General features: G+C 38.5%; 2 protein-coding genes across 3 annotated transcripts; one reads left to right on the top strand and one right to left on the bottom strand.

Moving 5' to 3' along the window:
- Positions 1–74: 74 nt before the first annotated feature.
- galm (galactose mutarotase) lies at positions 75–4,169 on the bottom strand. Its single transcript, XM_065297318.2, has 7 exons — positions 3,841–4,169; positions 2,944–3,098; positions 2,635–2,841; positions 1,296–1,377; positions 943–1,093; positions 680–854; positions 75–467 (listed from the first exon to the last, which is right to left on the bottom strand). The coding sequence occupies exons 1-7, from the start codon at positions 4,013–4,015 to the stop codon at positions 390–392; spliced, it is 1,023 nt and encodes a 340-aa protein (XP_065153390.1). The 5' UTR covers positions 4,016–4,169; the 3' UTR covers positions 75–389.
- Positions 4,170–5,387: 1,218 nt separating this feature from the next.
- atl2 (atlastin GTPase 2) lies at positions 5,388–19,385 on the top strand. Of its 2 annotated transcripts, none has more exons than XM_065297314.1 (13): positions 5,388–5,503; positions 11,931–12,268; positions 12,776–12,910; positions 12,996–13,100; positions 13,346–13,396; positions 13,468–13,524; positions 14,733–14,825; positions 14,906–15,044; positions 15,250–15,377; positions 17,456–17,512; positions 17,586–17,657; positions 17,965–18,396; positions 18,541–19,385. In XM_065297314.1, exons 1-13 carry the CDS (start codon positions 5,437–5,439, stop codon positions 18,658–18,660), a joined length of 1,794 nt encoding a protein of 597 aa, XP_065153386.1. In that variant the 5' UTR covers positions 5,388–5,436; the 3' UTR covers positions 18,661–19,385. The 2 variants fall into 2 exon arrangements, with proteins under 2 accessions (XP_065153386.1, XP_065153387.1); XM_065297315.2 differs by lacking the exon at positions 5,388–5,503 and adding an exon at positions 5,519–5,675.
- Positions 19,386–19,392: the final 7 nt, after the last annotated feature.

Genomic DNA, 19,392 nt, shown 5'->3' with positions numbered 1-19,392 from the left:
CCAATTGTAATGTGTCCACAAAATTTTTTGTTTGTCAAAAAAAGTTTGTCACTACGTTGTCTCAGATGATGGAGTGTTTGTCCTGTGGCGGCTACCATAGCTTCGCTACGCTTTTCGAAATGGAGGGGTGAGCGTTGGACTGAACCATTGGTCTCACTGCTAGATGCTGCTAAAAATCTAGACTGTGGACCTATAAAATTAGACAATGTTACATTTTGAAATGTTAAAATAAGTTTAATACATGGATCATTTACAATTAAGAATAACATTATTAGTAACAAAATGAATGCATAATGAAAATAATTGGCTTCATTTATGTCTATGAAATCACTTTGCTGGAATCACTTCAATGCAAATTTTTATGTAAGACATGACTTAGGAATGTAACTTCAGATCAGTGAGAATGTAAAATGTGTGCTGTGTGTGTACTGCTCTCCTGGCATCAGCAGGACATCAGGAAAATGTGGCTAAGAGAAAAGAGAGGACTGTTAACACCACACATTTATTGAGAGGCTGAATGATGACTGATTGATACGCAAGCTGACATATCTTCATTTATTTAATGCATTATGTCTATATAAAATATGCTAAACTGCAGTTTTTTGGGGACTTTAGGTGCTACATTAGTTGCATCTATCATTCAAATAGCTTGTTTTACACATTATTTAAATTAATTTACCTGATTAACTGCATCTGGCCAGTTTTGGGTCTCCAAACAGAAAGCACTGTGTTTGGGGTAAGAAGCTCCACCTTTCCCCTTTATTGTCCCATCCAGGAAGTTGGATGTGTAGAACTGAACACCAGGTTGGGTTGTGCTCACCTCCAGAACACGACCTGACCCAGGATGCACCACTCTGTGGATATTAAGACATGGATATGAGATGTTGGCAGTAAAGCATAAGCTTGAATCTGTATTTTAATAAACATATCATTACACGTTACCTTGCACATTTACGTTCCAACTGTGGATCTCCAGGCGACCACAAACAGAAGTTGTGGTCAAAGCCAGGACCAGGAAGCTCATTCAGTCTAGATCCCAAAAGTACAGACTTTCTCAGGTCAAACAATGTGTTTTCCACAGGTTTTATTTCTCCTGTAAATGATATGAGTTTCTGTTTTAAAACAGCAAGAAGATCAGCAACGCTATACTGTAGATGTTTGAAATAAAGCATAGACAATATAAACATCTGGACATGTTTTACAACTTTGCAAGACTTAAGAAGTCGTGATTTATGATCCTTGATGTTTCAGATCGAGGTATTTGTTGGTGAGACGTAAGACTTAAATAGCAAAACCTGTTGGGATCATTGTGTCATCCACCGGCAGGTAAGAATCTGCAAAGATGGTCACCTCGTGGTCGTAAATATCTGGTGTTCCCTACAAAACGGGCAATTTTTTTGTGATTAAACACCTCTCATATGCATTGCATACAAATATGATTTATATGTTAGTGCAGTATGTTTAGCCTAGTTTAAGGCACTTGTACATATCCTTCATATGTGTATGGTAGTGATGGTCAACCCGGATCTTTTTAAGGATTCGGGTTATTCTGAGTCACTCACTAATATGATCCGGGTTGTGCGAGTCACTCGAGTCACTTGAGTCACTTGGTCAAAATCTCCCAATTCCAATCGCTAAGTCATACTAATGCCAACCAAGCAACTCGGATCACGTGTGCAGCTACGAGTTTATGACTCCTCTGCTCACAAAAAAGGGCTTATGTGACCTGAGGAACTCGTAAAAAACATGCATGCCCGTGGTAACATTATCAATAACACAATTGTAAAAGTTTGGTGTGTTTAGTTTCATTTCATAACGACAAATATATCAACACCACATTTAGAAGATGTCAGGCTTGGTTGACTTGGACGTGAGAGGAACGTGTCCTGTTTCAGATTGACTTAAAAGATCCACGATAGGCTTCGGTTAATCTTGTGAGTGAGTCCCAGACAGAGCCGCTCGCCCGCTCCTGCACGGGTCCTGTGAGTGAACCACTCACGTCACTCTGAGTGACTCAGTCAACAAGAGGAGCCGTGTACGTCCGTCGGTGGCGGATCTTTCCAGCAGCACTGCTGCAGCAGTCCTCGTATTTAAAAATGTTAAACATTTGCAGCTTCTACCCAAAACATTGTGCCAGTCAAATATTTCAACAGATTAGCCTACATGAGTCAGTGGGTTAACAACACGAGCAAGGCTTGTTTCTCCTAGCCCAGGATTCAAGCTCCATGAGTTGAGTCACTCTCTGTGTGAATCCCCGAGCCGCAGACCAACTCATTGCCGCGCGCACGCATCCCTTTGTACTCGGACTCGGAGCTGCAAGAAATAATGATCCGGAATAGCAGCTTTTGGTTCACTCGGTACCCCCAGTCGACATTTGGTGATGTAAATTAGCTCGTTGTTGCAAGTTATAGAACCTATGGCAGCTTATGTCGAGTTATTTGTTGTAATTCTGTTGTAAACATTTGAAGAGCTTTGTGTTTGATACAATTTCTCATTTTTAATGCAAAATCTGAGAGGACTCAACTGACTCGGGTTAATGGTCACTAAGGACTCGTGGTTCTCGAGTCATTTTAGGGATCGGGTTAAATGATCCGAGTTTCGGGTGACTCGCTCATCACTAGTGTATGGTCTTACCTGTCCAGCTAGGTTGAAGTAGGAATGGTTAGTTAGGTTAATTGGTGTTGTTTGGTCAGTTTGTGCATTGTAGAAGACACTCAGTGTGTTTTTCTCCAGCCTGTACACAACAGACAGGTTTAAATTTCCAGGGTATCCCTCATCTCCATCTGGACTACTGTGATTCAGTTTCACCCCACTGTCCACAGCCTCTGCAGTCCACACTGCCTATAACACACACAATCACAATGAAAATACAACAATGGTCAAGCTGTACACAAACAAACGGAAAACAGACAGTCATTCTAGAAAAGTAAATGGTTTGTTTACCTTGTTAAAGCCTTTTAGACCACCATGTAAAGCATTGGGTCCATTGTTTATGGCCAGTTTATATTCCTTCCCATCTATAACAAACCGACCCTTGGCAATCCTGTTAGCCACACGGCCCACTACAGCTCCAAAATATCGTGGGTTTGAGAGATAACCTGGAGTGAATATTGAGAGACTTTGTATGTGTGACTGGATTTAAACCCATGACCTTTTATGCTACTAATGCAATGGTCTTCCGTACCAGCCGAGTAACAGATACTTTGTTATTATGCTCATGCTTTATTGTTATGTCTAAATTCTTTTGCAGCTTTTTAAAGTGTGCAGCTACATATTTTAATATTCTGCAGTTGGTGAGTATGAGATATAACAAAACCTTTCAGATAAAAAATAATATTATACATTCTTTTATAGCTTTCTCAGTTATGTTCTAAATAAGTATCAATGTAGTTTTGTCCAATGATGAATCACATTGCTGTCTAGAAACAAGTACAAAGTCGTAATTTGTGGCTGGTTAGTACTAATGCTGCGCTCCATACAACTCGGATTTAGGATATTTCCGACCTCAAAACCGGAAATGACTGCTGGATTAATTAACAATAAACGATTTTGGTAACATTAACATTAAAAATGAGTTAGTACCACCAAAACATTCTAATTGTTTGTGACATTAAAAGAGTCCCATTTCATTATTTCCGGGCTAAGGTGGGAAATATCCAAAATCCGAGTTGTCTAAAACGAACACTGCCGTGGAAGGCAGCATAGTAATTGTAAAAACAAAAGTTTAGAGAAAACATTAATTTTTGCTAGCAATAATCTCAAACATTATGTAAAAACTGTAATGACAGTCATAAAAACAGGATGTTTACATTTTCCCACGTAACGAATGGCAGAACTTGCCTTCTAAGTCATCGTATCCTAACACTATGTCCGCACTTTGACCGTTCCGATCTGCTGTTTTGATAGATTTTATAACACATCCCAATGAGATGATTTCCACACTGACACTGTCTGATCGTAGGGTCCATTTCTCCACGGGTCCCTCACCAAACTTCTCTTTACACACTTCTGTCATTCTCAAACAAGGCGTTTACTCGAAATAGTTTATACTAACGATACAACCACTGCAATCGAAGTCGAACTCTAATGTTGCAACACATTACATGACTAGTCAATAAACTACAAAATAGCGCCACAGATATTGGTAACGTTCATAATTTTACGTCTCCTTCTACTACACCAAACTGAGTTTGTCGTTGCATTACTGCCACCGTGTGGACTGGATCAGTGCTGCTATTTGGTTTGATTTACTTGTCAAATTTTAACAAAATATACATTTTTATAAACGTTATAAGATAAATAACTGCACATTTGCTGTAGTAAAGAAGAGGAAGTATTGGTTAGAAATACTGTATATAGACTAACCATATTAAATAAAGATAATAGATAAATATAGGCCTAAGTCAGTAGGTGCAAATAACTGCTTAATAAACATTAATTATCTCCTGTAATTAAAAAAAAAGTCACGGTATTAGATCAATATCGGTATCTGATCGCTTTACTGTAGTGTTGCAGGACTGGATTTTATATAACATGTTTTCCTCTGTCGTCCAAACTGACAAACACGCCTAAATATCGTAGATACATGATTGTAATGTATGAGTTGATATGTACAGCAGGGCTAGTCAACTGGTGGCCCGCGGGCCAACTGCGGCCCGCCAATCATCTTTATCCGGCCCGCCGGTCACCTTGGGCCGTTTCTCAATCGGAAGGCTGCAGCCTCCTGAGGTCGCATATGCAAACTGCATACGCCATCAAGTTTAAGTTAACTGAGCATTGCATTCACAAATCATAAGCATATTACAAAAATGTACGATTAACTAAGAATAATAGTCAACTTTATAAAATCTACATTTTCATTTCGACTGCCACTAGGGGGCGTACTCCCGACAGTTATATCTGTATGTAATGTACAATGGAATGGCTGTTTAGCCTATATATCTATAAAATATTAAAAAAGAAAACATGTAGTGCAATTTTAGTCATTAGGAGAAGACTATATGTTGTGAGTAGTTGACATGTAACAATTAATGAAAGTTAAACAGTTATAAACAAAATATGTTTAGGAGTGTTGATCTTTTACACTTTTACTATTAACATTTGGCTCTTACATGTTAAACTGCAATTGTTTTAAATATTAATAAAGAAAATATGAGTTTTCAGTAATTAAGAGGCTTTTAAATTTCAATTTTTTTTGAAAATGCATGTTTTTAATATGTTTTTTTCAAATATACTACAACAAAAGTAACAACAACACACACATATATATGGTAAAAGTAAAAAATATATCAAAAGTAAAAATAGGGATAAAAGTTTGGCCCGCGTCATATTTACAATTTTAAAATCTGGCCCCCGAAGAAAAGTAGTTGAAGACCCCTGATGTACAGTATGTGAGGCTGTGACGTCACGCAGCAGGAGAGTTTAAACAGAATCAAGATGGCGGAAGACAGCGGACAGAGGAATCGGCATTTCTCAGCCAACAAACATAAAAACTTTGACGAAGGTGACAGCTTTATTTTAGTTTGTGTATCATTTGAAAGCTGTTTACAGTATTCATACAATACTTTTTGAATTGCCATTCTTAAGTTGTGTTAGTCGATGGTTTTAATGACGAGGTGAAAGTTAAAATCGGGACTAAACTTGCATTTTATCCGGTCACGGTCAAGTTTTACCAGGTAAGAATAATCTCTGTCCCAAGTCTATTCGGATCGCCTTGTTAGTTTCACCGAGAGCTGTCTGAAACCAAGTACGAGTTTGAGTAATACTTGGAGCATGTAAGTTAGACAAAACCGCGAGACGCACGTGAGAGAGTTTAACGTTAGTTAAACAGTCACGGGTTTATGTGGGATAAACACATCATACATATGCCGGTAGAAAGGCAGTCTTGTCAGTGAGTTCTTCTGTTATTTATACGTTTGCTATTATTAGATGGCTTAATTTGCAACGTTGCAAACTTTGGAGCCAGCATTTACGGTCTTGTTCAACGTTTTAATCAAGCTCGTTTAGTTCACCTTATATATTTTACTTTAATATTATCTTGAATGCTTTTTGTGAGCAGAATGTACAAGTTATGCTGTTTTAGTATTTCGCTGAATTTGGCAGCTGCTTTGTGTGACAAGCGCGTGCGCGCGATCAGAAACATAATCACACGCGGCAAGGTCTCGCGCGCAACTTGAAACGTATTTACTGATCTTTGTGTTTTTAATTTTATGTGTCCCACCTTATCTGATATTTTTGTCGTTAAGCGTATACTATTGTTGTAATGGTCATGATTGTTTATTTTTTAATGTTTATAGTGATGATCTGCATGTACATCGTTTTGTAAGTTGTACGTAGGATAATTTGCCATGTAAATGTGCTTAGAGTCAGGGCAAGGCTGTTGTGTCCAGGGCAGTCTGCGCTAATGTTGAAGTACATAGACCAAGATAAAGTTACTTTTTATCTGTGCTAACACATCAGCAGGTGAACAGATAACACAAGTAGATTTGTTGAGCTTCTTGTTTATCTGACTGACTTGTCCTGTCTATCATATGTGCTATATATAGATGAATGGTCTATCAATTTTGCTTTTTAAAATTTCTAGCAAGTTAATATTTTTACATTATTTATATATGTCATGTTTCCTGAAAAATTATGTAAAATATGGCAACGTTCCTGTTGGCATCATGTTGACTTAAACTTTTTAAAACGAGCATTAAAATAAGCTAAAAACAACATTTTTAAACGACTTTCTATTTATGCCAAGCATTACAAATATTTGTGGTGAATATGGCTTTAAAGATACAAAGGTTGCTATTCACTGCATTCGAGATCTATGCCTATTGCCTTATAAATATATTATAAATATAGTAAGTCAGTCCCAACAATCTAAAACTCTCTGCTTTTGTGTTAATTCTATTATTTAAATGTGTAAGGAATAATTTACAACGGGCCGTTGAATTATTCTAAAACGATGCACACCCAAGGTGGTTATGTGGAATTATTGTCGAATAATTGAAAGTTGGGATGCCCCGATTGATCGGCCGTAGATCGGTATCGTCGTCGATCATCGCATTAAATGTCTCGAACGGTACTTGCGAAATTTGCCGATCTCATGAACCGATCTTTCCACTTACTTTTGTCATCATAGGGCTCAAATTTGGATTTTTTTCTTTGCCTTTAGAGATGTCTCAGCCAAGATTTCAACGTTGATTCACCATTGATTTAATGGTTAACGTTGAATTACCTTTTGATTTTGCAAATTGAATCAACCTTACACAAACATTTGACCTTATTTCAACCAAAATTCAACATAGATTTTTGAGCATTTTATTAATCTTTTAGCATTAAGGCTTTTATCGATGTTGTTTCAACGTTGAATCAAGAACTAACATTATTTCAACCATATTTCAATGTTTAAGGTTGGTCAAATGTCCTCTGGTCCTAACATGCAGCACGACCCGTCTTCATTCCCATCACAGCGTATTCAGCATTTCTATTGCGGACATTGCATCTTTATGCCGAAAGTTTGCTATTTGCATGTGTTTTAACGTTTTGACAGTCTCATTTTACTTGTCCGCGGCACGCACACCTGATGAATGCATATGGGCACAGCCTGTCATTCAGCGCAACAGAGCAATGTTCTCTCACGTCTTAAAACTACAGTAACCTAATTCATTTATCAATAATGTTAAAGAGAAAATCACTCTCTGCTCATGACTGAAGAACTGTTGTATTTTGCATAATCTTCAGGTTATGAATAAAATATACACCGATTCTTATAGTGTTTTATTTTTATTACTTTTAACAGGCCTAGGCCTTTTTAAAGGCATATTAAATTGCTCTTTGTATTTGTTGTGCTTATTTGTTTCTCTAATAAAACAATAATATAACTAATTACTGCAAAGGTATCATCTGTGGGATTACATTATCTAGAGAAAAGGTTAACAGTTACAGTCATCAAAGAGCTTGCATATCAGCTTGAAGAATATGTATCGGGCATTGATATCGGCCGATCATGACGACAAGAAATCGTTAGTCGGCTGCAAAAATCCTGATTGGAGCATCGCTAAAATTAAAAAAACGGAGTCAGTTATTCCACTTATACCACGGTTACCACAGCCATTGCTAAGACATTGCTCTTGTAATCATTTTAAGACATTTGACAGGTCAGTTCAGGGCTCAACATAAAGCACTGCCCGGTGGCCCGGGGCAAGCTTGAGAGATGTTCGGGCCAGTAAAAAGTATTGTCACTTGCCCGATTGGGACAGTGCTTCACCCTCAGTCACTAAAATATATTTTCATCAATGTATATTATTAAAAATCTTGGAAGCAGACATTTACTTGGGTAAAAATTTTTTATTGGGGCCATTGAAAGTTTTGGCAGGGCAATTGAAAACCTGAACCACTAGCCCGACTAGGCCAGTATAAAAAATTATTTGTGTTGAGCCCTGCAGTTGTGTGGCTATTGAAAAATAATGCATACCCGAAGAACATTTCCCAACCAATCAGAATAAAGCATTCAACAGCCCTGTGGTAAAAATGATAGTTTATTCTAAACCGTTTTAAAGACAAACTGATAGATTGTTGTATTGGCCACGCTGATATAACAGTTTAGAATAAACTGTCCTCATTTAGTGTCCTTGCTAGTGTTTGCTTACACGACTGGCTGCTTGACTCTAATCCAGCTCTGTTTAACTGGCCATGTGCCTGAGAATAGGGTGTTTGTTTTGTGTTGCCGTATGTCTTAACTCAAGCACAAAAATTACCAAATTTAGCCCCACGGTCAAAGGGATCAGGACTTATCACGGCTCATGGATAAAGTACATGGGGTTAGAACAGAGACCCACACGCCTGGAATAGAAAGTGACTCTGGTAATGAGCTGCTTATGAATGCTGAAATGCAAATCTGTAATGTAAGAAAACCCATGTCTGACTGTGTGTCAGTCAGTACAGTAGGTGTCACACAAAACATAAATCCAGTAAACCAGGACTGCTCTGATTCATGTACAACCCCAAAACAGAAAAAGTTGGGACACTGTAGAAATTGTGAGTAAAAAAGGAATGGAATAATTTACAAATCTCATAAACTTATATTTTATTCACAGTAGAATATAGATAACGTATCAAATGTTGAAAGTGAGATATTTTGAAATGTCATGCCAAATATTGGCTCATTTTGGATTTCATGAGAGCTACACATTCCAAAAAAAGTTGGGACAGGTAGCAATAAGAGGCCAGAAAATTTAAATGTACATATAAGGAACAGCTGGAGGAGGACCAATTTGCAACTTATTAGGTCAATTGGCAACATGATTGGGTATAAAAAAGCCTCTCAGATTGGCAGTGTCTCTCAGAGGTCAAGATGGGCAGAGAATCACCAAATCTCCCAATGCTGCGGCGAAAAATAGTTTTCTGAGTTTCTCAGAGAAAAATTGCAATGAGATTGAAGTTATCATCATCTACGGTGCAAAATATCATCCAAAGATTCCGAGAATCTGGAACAATCTCTGTGCGTAAGGGTCAAGACCGGAAAACCATACCGGATGCCTGTGATCTTCGGGCTCTTAGATGGCACTGCATCACATACAGGAATGCTACTGTAATGGAAATCACAACATGGGCTCTGGAATACTTCCAGAACACATTGTCAGTGAACACAATCCACCGTGTCATTCGCTGTTGCCAGCTAAAACTCTGTAGGTCAAAAAAGAAGCCATATCTAAACATGATCCAGAAGCACAGGCGTTTTCCCTGGGCAAGGCTCATTTAAAATGGACTTTGGCAAAGTGGAAAACTGTTCTGTGGTCCAACGAATCAAAATTTGAAGTTCTTTTTGAAAAACTGGGATGCCATTTCATCCGGACTAAAGAGGACAATGACAACCCAAGTTGTTATTAGCGCTCTTTTCAGAAGCCTGCATCTCTGATGGTTTGGGGTTGCATGAGTGCGTGTGGCATGGTCAGCTTACACATCTGGAAAGGCATCATCAATGCTGAAAGGTTTATCCAAGTTCTAGATACATATGATCCCATTCAGACGTCGTCTCTTTCAGGGAAGACCTTGCATTTTCCAACATGACAATGCCAGACCACATAGTGCATCAATTACAACATCAAGACTGCATAGAAGAAGGATCTGAGTACTGAAATGGCCAGCCTGCAGTCCAGATCTTTCACCCAAAGAAAAGATTTGGTGCATCATAAAGCGAAAGATGCGACAAAGAAGACCTAAGACAGTTGAGCAACTAGAAGTCTGTATTAGACAAGAATAGGACAACATTCCCATTCCTAAACATTGGTCCTCCTCCAGCTGTTCCTTTATATGCACATTTAACTTTTCTGGCCTCTTATTGCTACCTGTCCCAACTTTTTTTGGAATGTGTAGCTCTCATGAAATCCAAAATGAGCCAATATTTGGCATGACATTTCAAAATATCTTACTTTCAACATTTGATATGTTATCTATATTCTACTGTGAATAAAATATAAGTTTATGAGATTTGTAAATTATTCCATTCCTTTTTTACTCACAATTTCTACAGTGTCCCAACTTTTTCTGTTTTGGGGTTGTACAATTCAGGCTATTATATGTTATGCTGCAAGATGAAAATTAGTGCATTCAGCATTTAAAGCATAGTAGATTTTGGAAGCGTGAGTTTATTCATGAATCCCTGCTAATATTAACTACAGCTTTTTGCTCAATGGTTTGTATTTGCATGTAATTGTTAGTATTTAGCATGTTAGTTAGGGCTGGGCAAAAAAATCTTTATTTCTGCAAACATTGAACATAGGAATGGAAGCATTTTAGATTTCGCAAACAAGACGTGTTGTGGCTTTTAATTTCTTTTTACTTATTACCCACTTGTAAACTTCTGTTCACTGTTCTTTTTTTATTAGGAAAGTATGTGTATTAAATCTATATTCATTGAGTTGAATCGAGAATCGAGTATAAAAACCTACCTGAGAACCGGAATCGGAAATGTAATCGAGAATCCGAATCGAATCGATTTGATAGCTTGTGAATCGAAATCAAATCGATCTGGAACATCTGAATCGATACCCAGCCCTAATGTTAATCATTCAGATTTGACGATTGGAAATTTTTAGAATACTTGGAAATGCAAACAATTCTGTGATGACAAGATTAAACAATTAATTATTGCAATGTATACTGCCACTACATACTTAAAAGTATGTACCGTATTTTCTGGACTATAAGTCGCACTTTTTTCATAGTTTGGCCGTCCTGAAACTTATAGTCAGGTGTGACTTATCCGTCAAAATTATTTCATATGAACCAAGAGAAACCATTACCGTCTACAACCGCGAGAGTCCACTCTATGCTGCTCCTGTATTTATGTAATTCAATGGATTCAGTGATGTGGAATGACTTTGGGGACCTTTTTGAACTTGATTTGGCTTGTTGTCTTAATTTAACCTATTCAACCTCTCAGGTATGTTCTGTATGCTATTGTGTATCATGTAAATAACTGTTTATGTTACTTTAACATGTACGGACACCTATTCAGCCTGCTGTTCTGTGCTATTGTTTAGTTGAATAACTTGCCTTTCCAGATTAAATCTCTGTTCTTCGGCTTGGATTTTGTGAAATCATTTTCGAATAAAATAAACGCGACGTAAAGTCCAGTGTGACTTATATATGTTTTTTGTCTTTAAAATGCATTTTGACTGATGCGACTTATGCTCCAAAGCGACTTATTGTCCTGAGAATACAGTACACATGACTTGAAAGGTATTTAAACTTGTAGTGCATAGTACAAAGAAGAATACACTGATATATCAACCTATCAATGGGTTTCTGCAATTTTTCCCACTATCGGACATCGGCCCATTGTTTAAAAACAGCCGATGATCAGGGCAAATCATATCCTCCCAGTTGTTGGAGTGTGCATACAGCAATTGATGCATTTATCTTGTGTGTTTCTACAGATATGACCGGTGTGGAGGATGTACCATTGAGCCGTGGCCACCCTGATTTGAGCTCATTCGAGGAGGTCAGTCCTAAAAGTAATGGGCTGGCACCCTGTGCTGTAGAGGAGGAGCTTGAACCTGAGCTGGACCCAGTCCCAGAAGGGGCTCGACCCATCCAGATCGTGATAGCCAGTGAGGATGATCATAAATTTGAGTTGGATGCCACTGCTCTGGAAAAGATCCTAATGCAGGAACATGTCAGGGATCTCAACGTTGTTGTGCTGTCTGTGGCCGGTGCCTTCCGGAAGGGCAAGTCCTTCCTATTGGATTTCATGCTACGTTACATGCACAGTCAGGTTAGAGCTCTGCTACACCCGTTTCAGTGGACAAACATGACAGTTTTTGTTTAATATGCTGAATATTTAATAAATGTTTTTCCTTCACGTATTCATTTGAATGATTATGCAACATGATGCATAACAGTTTGTGCAAATATTGCACTTAGACTTAGATAATATTGATTGTTTGCTTGCTTAAAGTAGTCCTTGATGTATTAATCTGTCACACCCAATAACATTTGTTTTAGGGTGTTTGGACAAACAGATGCGAGCGGTTTGCACAAATGCACACTACTAAAGACAAAGTTAAAAAGCATTAAAATCCGAGCAAGATCTGACATATTAAAAGGTTCTTGGAATATCATTCCTAAAAACAAGTTTCTGATGAGTCTCGTCATTGGCATGCCCTAACTTGTGTGCCATGCCCTGCACATTTAAAACCAGCTTGGTCTCATGCATGTTTGTTCGCATTGTCAGTTCAGGGCATTCACAAGATCAATCTGCATACGTCCTTGTCTCTTGCAGCCATCTGAGTCATGGATGGGAGGTGATGATGAGCCATTGACAGGTTTCTCATGGAGGGGAGGATGCGAGAGAGAGACCACAGGAATCCAGGCTTGGAGTGAAGTGTTTGTTGTGGAAAAGCCGGATGGAACCAAGGTGGATGGGCATTCACGTGTATATATCAACACATATATCATGTGTTGACAGTTTGACAAGACTAACCTTAATATTGCTCCTTCAGGTGGCTGTGTTGTTGGTGGACACGCAGGGAGCGTTTGACAGTCAGTCCACCATCAAAGACTGCGCCACTGTGTTTGCTCTAAGCACCATGACCAGCTCTGTACAGGTATTTATATGTGTATTGTAATGATAATACAAACACAAACGGGTATAGTTAAGGTAGTAACTGCATAAGTGGTTTCCAAAGTAGCGGGCGGGCACGAGATGGTACTCCAGGTTTAGGACATTTTATATAATAGATTAATTTATTATAAACAATATAGCTACCAACCGACAGCTCTACATTGTTTAATTTAATATGCTTTTTTAATTCAAGTTTTAATTCTAAGTTTAAGATCTTTTCTGTTTTAGGTTTATAATCTTACTCAAAATATTCAAGAAGATGATTTGCAGCATCTACAGGTAACTTTATTAGTTTGCGTACATTGTTAGTTTAGTATGTTTGTGACCGTAACATCATGTGTATTTTTTAGCTATTCACAGAATATGGTCGACTTGCATTGGAGGAGATCTATGAGAAACCATTTCAGGTAAAGAGTACAATAATATAGTTTACAATAATACACAAATGGGTGCTTGATATCTTTTTTAATGTATTTTTTACATTTATGTATTGTGCCACTTGTGATATATAACACAATATTTACAAAAAAAAAATCATGCTAGATGTATTGGGTGTGATGCACAATTTTTGTTGTTCACCGAAAAACTGTTTATGGATAAGCGTTAATAAACTGTAGACTTCCATTGTTGTTTTGGTTATACCTGCGCATGACATTCATTGTAGGCCCTGTCCCAAATGGCGCACTTCTTGTGGACTTTCAGTCTCGTGGCCTTAAATTGCACATGCTCGTTAATGGCGCTTTTCCATTGCATAGTACCCCACGGTTTGGTTTAGGTCGGGTTGGGTCAGCTTACTTTTGTGGGCTTTTCCACTGGGTGCAGTATGTAGTACCAGATATTTTTTTAATAGCACCTCGATTGGGGTTTCAAGTGAGTCGAGCTGATACCAAAACGTGACGCGAAAACACTGTAGATCACCTATTGGTCTGAGAGAATCATCACTACCAGCGTCATCGCTATAATGTAAAAGATTAGCTTTACCTTCATGCTAGCTTGCGCTGTCTTGAGTAAACCTGTTGTCATCTGGCTTTGATGTAAGTTCCCAAACTCCCTTTTAGCCACAAAAAATAGCGACGGGAAGAGAATCAGCAACACCATAACCTTTTTTTTCAGACTTGCAGTTTGTGGAGGCACATCCGCTACGTGCACGTCCGCATACATGCTTAAATGCAACTTAAATGAGGCTCAGTGGAGCGCTTCGACTGACGCCACGGGTGTTTGTTCAGAAACTGTGAGACAGAGGTAGTAATAAACACGATGTGCAAACATCTTTTTGTGGTGGTCAATTTTAATCAAGGGTCCCTAAGGTTTGCACTACATGATGTCATCAAAGTGTGGACTCTGTGGAAGTTGTCAAGTCCAGAGTGTGCCATTTGGGACAGGGCCATTGACCAAAGTAAACACATCCACATGACGGCACAGTTATCACAGATCCTCGTTTTCACAGAGGTGACGATAAAAATGGGTTTTCAGGACCGGAAAACACTGTTGTCTTTTAGATGAACAGCCAAACCACGTTTAAAAAACATTTGCATTCATGGTTGAAAATGTTGTGTAAATGGCCCCTTATTTTTGGCATATTAAGGCCCTAAATTTCTCCTTTTCTGTCTACCAGAAACTGTTGTTTCTGATCAGAGACTGGTGTTTCCCTTATGAGCACAATTATGGACTGGATGGAGGAAATGCTTTCTTGGAGCGGAGATTAAAGGTGAGATGAAGCTCAAAACAGGTAAAAATAGGGTTTAGCATTGAACAGAATGTGAATCCTGTTTCACCTGTGCTCTCTAGTTGAAGCCAAATCAACACGAAGAGCTGCAGAACGTTAGGAAGCACATCCATGCCTGTTTCTCCAATGTCGACTGCTTCCTGCTGCCACATCCAGGTCTAAAGGTGGCAACCAACCCACACTTCGATGGCAGACTGAGAGGTCGGTAAACAATGCTTCTCAAACACAGACACACATGTAGATCACAGATCTGAATTGCAGGCTTGTGTTTTTTTTGCCTTGTGTAGTTCTGTATTGTAACTCTCTGTTGTTCTGTGGACCTCCATAGTTCTGGGGAAACATGTTTTTTAAATATATGGTTTAAATGAGAATAAATCTTCTTAAACCTTAAACTGTATTTTTGCAGACATTGATGAAGAGTTTAAAAGGGAGCTGCACAATTTAGTGCCTTTATTATTGGCACCAGAGAACCTGATAGAGAAAGAGATCGGCGGAGCCAAAGTCACTTGCAGAGACCTACTAGAGTACTTCAAGGTCAGATTGGTTTACTCAAATACTCCATATGAAATGTATTGCTGTAACAGTTCGTTGCGTCTGGATTGCTTGTGCTCTGGTAGTCTTAAAGAGCGTGTGAAGCAGCTGATGCTATTTTTGATTGCCTGGGAAAAGCTCACATTTACACTTGCACTCTAACGCACAGCTCTTAAAGGGATAGTTCACACAAAAATGATCATTACTTACCCTCAGGTTGTTCAAAACCTCTGTAAATTGTTAAATTAAAGGCAGAGCGCATGATCTCTGAAAGCCAATGTTGACATTTGAAATCACCTAAACAAACACGTGATAGACCCACCCCACACATACGCAACTTTGTCGTTTAGTAGACACTAGGGGTGTCCTCGACTAACTGTGCATTCAGACCGCCACCGGCGAGAGCGTCAATAAAAGCTATGGCTGCCCTGACAACGACGCTAAAGAAAAGTTGTAGTGGACGCTCTGACGCTCGAATGCATTCTCTGAACCCCTCTCAGGCGGAGGTTTCCGCCTTCCGATTGGTTGCCGGTGAACAATTCCGCCTTCCGATTGGTTGCCGCCGAACCGTGTCATATCTCATTACCATAAAGTTAAGCTGATTTCAACTCTCCTCGACGCTTACGCTGTACATGGCGCGCCGCGTCGCTGCTCGCCGGAGTTCGCCGCCGGCTCTCATTGAAAATGAATGACTTCTGGCCACTTTGACGCTCTCTTGCGGTCTGAATGCACAGTAAGGATTTACACATTCAAATCAGAATTTTCTAATCTTTCTAGTCTACCGATAATCGTATCATCTATGTTTGTGAGCATGTGTTGGGAGGGGGCCAGACCAGGTACAAATGGGTAACTTTTATTTTCTTTCACAAGCAGCACATAATATAAACAACTTTCTGATAGAGTAACCAAAACTGACTTTCAAGTGATGAACGAAGACAAAACTGACGATGCATTTATATCTTTTTTTAAGGTAAAATGAAAGGCAACATTAACATTTGTTAAATGATTCCTCATAACATTTTAAAGCCACGATCTACAGAACATCACACAAAGATATAACAATTTTTTTTATAATTAAGCCTAAAAAATATTACAAATGTGATTTTTGCCTTGGAAACCCCAGCTACAATTCAATGTTTTTATTTAATTTGAAGATTTAGCGCGTCAAAACAGTCATGACCAAAAAAAGTTCAAATGAGAAATTACATAATTTGTGATTGTTACTGTAAATGATAAAAACTAAGATTTATATACAATTCATTAAACATTAATTTATAACAAGAAAAACACTGAAATTATTAATTTTATAGACACTACGCGTTATTATTTAGCATGAAATATCCTACCTGCTTGCTTGCTTTGACTTTGATCATCTCTGTATTCACTTTAGATTCAGAAAGACCTGATGATGATATTATTTATTTCAGGAATCTCTTTGCTATCATTTGAAAGTGAACACTGACCATAATATTAAATCACAAGAAAGACAGTCGTGTCAGGCATAGGTTCAGTGCAGATATTTTCCGTGTCATTACCGAAATTTAAAGAAAAGGAGTTTTACTACTGAACTACGTCTTTGTGTAGTAAATGCTGCTCCATTTGAAAGCAGGTGATGGCGATTTACTATTAATCATGGAACTGGCTTCATTGACGAGATGCGCATGACAATCACATGCAAATAATCGCGCATTCCTAGTTTAACTTGAGAGGAGCTGAAAAATGAGCCTATTTTCAAAAAAAGTGGAGTGTCCCTTTTAATGGCGATTTTTGTCAATATTTTTTTGCACCCTCAGATTGTATCAGTTGTATCTCAGCCAAATATTGTCCTATCCTAACAAACCATACATCAATAGATTTATTTATTTATTTAGCTAATTGTATAAATGTCTAAAAATTGACCATGACTGGTTTTGTGGTCCAGAGTCACCTTTCAGAAATGTTTGTTATCAAGCAGTTGTGGAGCACCATTGACTTCTAGTGTAGATAAAATCTATTGGTGTCATTTGGGCTCCTGAACTTTTAAGAATGGCAATGTTTGGTTACATATTATTATCAATAAAATGTTGTTTCTTTGTTTGTAGGCATACATTAAAATCTATCAAGGGGAGGAGCTTCCACATCCTAAATCCATGTTGCAGGTATGCTACACTCCACCTGTAATGCCATCTATATGAAAGCTTTTAAATGCTAACTGTGCCTCTGCTATCCTAGGCGACTGCTGAAGCAAACAACCTGACAGCTGTCGCTGGAGCAAAAGACACCTATAGCAAAACCATGGAGCAGGTAACTTGACGCTTTTATGGATTAACACTAGAAGCATTACTGCTGTACACCATAGTCTTAGGAAATGCCAACATTTTTAAATGGATCATTTATGGAGACGGACCTCAATTACCTTTAAATATAGCAAAACTGTGATGAGAGCTGAGCCAGCCTATATAACCGAAAATAACTCTGAGTTATCTAGGCCAGACTATTTTAGTACAGCGGCACAAAGTAAAGTGTGTCTCTGTTATGGTCTAATTAAATTAGCCTTACACACATCTCGTGATTAATTCATGTTTTTATTTCGGGCGTGTGCCTGTCACAGATATGCGGAGGGGACAAACCGTACATCGCCCCCATCGACCTCCAGCGCTATCACGAAGAACTCAAGGACGCCTCTGTCAAGCAATTTTCTGCGGTTAAGAAAATGGGCGGTGTTGAGTACAGTCAGCGCTACCAGCAGCAGCTGGAGACCGAGCTGGATGAGGTGTACACAAATATTGTGAAACACAACGAAAGCAAGAACATTTTCTATGCAGCGAGAACTCCGGCCACACTGTTTGCAGTCATGTTCGTCGCCTACATGGTCTCCACTGTAACAGGCTTTATCGGCTTGTCATTCATCTCGGCATTGGCCAGTCTTGTGATGGGGGTGTCGCTGCTGTCATTGTGCGCCTGGGCGTACGCAAGATACTCGGGAGAATATCGAGAAGTGGGCGTGGCTATAGACCTGACAGCAGAGGCTCTGTGGGAACAGGTGAGTCGTGCTGTTTTACATGCATCACTGTTTGCCTTCATTTACATGAATCCCATTTGAGGTGTACAGGACAGAACCACATAAATTTTCTTAAGGGATTGTTAAAGGTCTAAATCTTAAAGTTCATTTCTTTGTTTTTTCTAGGTGCTGAAGCCACTTACAGAGCAATATATGCAAGACAATGTCCGACAGACTGTAGTAAACTCTATAAGAGCCACGCTAACGGATCAGTTGACACAGACAACAAAGTTGAAGGTCAACTGACAGTTTGCGACGCCTTTTTGAACAAGCAGTGCTTTTGTCATGTGTTTAGTTTTCCTTTGATGTTATTTTTTTAGACTGGAGACTCTAACTGAAGTTTACAGCATAGTTTACCCTGAACAATTATGCATACATTCACATTTACAATTCAGATTACATAATATATTAAGATAAACATGCAGGTTTGTTTTTGTGGAGTTGGGGTTTATTTAGGAAAGTGCTACAAATGTTTGGCAACTTGAACACTAGATCTGTAATCCCTTACACACTTAATGGTCAAGTCACTGGTTTTAAACTTAGAGTAATATAAGAGATTTTATTTTAAGATTTGAGTTTTACACATACAGTTACTCAATGTGAAACTCGTGCTGGATTTCTTGCAACTTGTTTTTAGAGCCGTTCAGGAATGCTGATGTCGTAAATCCATCCGAAAATCCCCTTAACAGGCCCACTTTCTGTACAGTGTTGTTTTCGACTGTATCATAGCCTCATGCATGTAAATGAGTGTACAAATATCATTACTACTATTGTAGATCATAAATGGGTTTAAGACAGATGTTTTGAGATGAGTATGACTGTGATGTTCTGTTTGCCTTGATTTGTTTTAAAGTTAAGAGCACCATGCATTGTGCACAGCTTTGTGATGTATGGAAGTGCTCATGGTTTCACTTGATTTGTCTTTTAAGGTCCTGTAATTTATTTTTTAAACGATTAAAATATTTAAACTATTTCTGT

This window comes from Paramisgurnus dabryanus, chromosome 20, assembly GCF_030506205.2.
Source record: "Paramisgurnus dabryanus chromosome 20, PD_genome_1.1, whole genome shotgun sequence".
Lineage (NCBI taxonomy): Eukaryota > Metazoa > Chordata > Actinopteri > Cypriniformes > Cobitidae > Paramisgurnus > Paramisgurnus dabryanus.
This window is presented reverse-complemented; position numbering and strand designations above follow the sequence as displayed.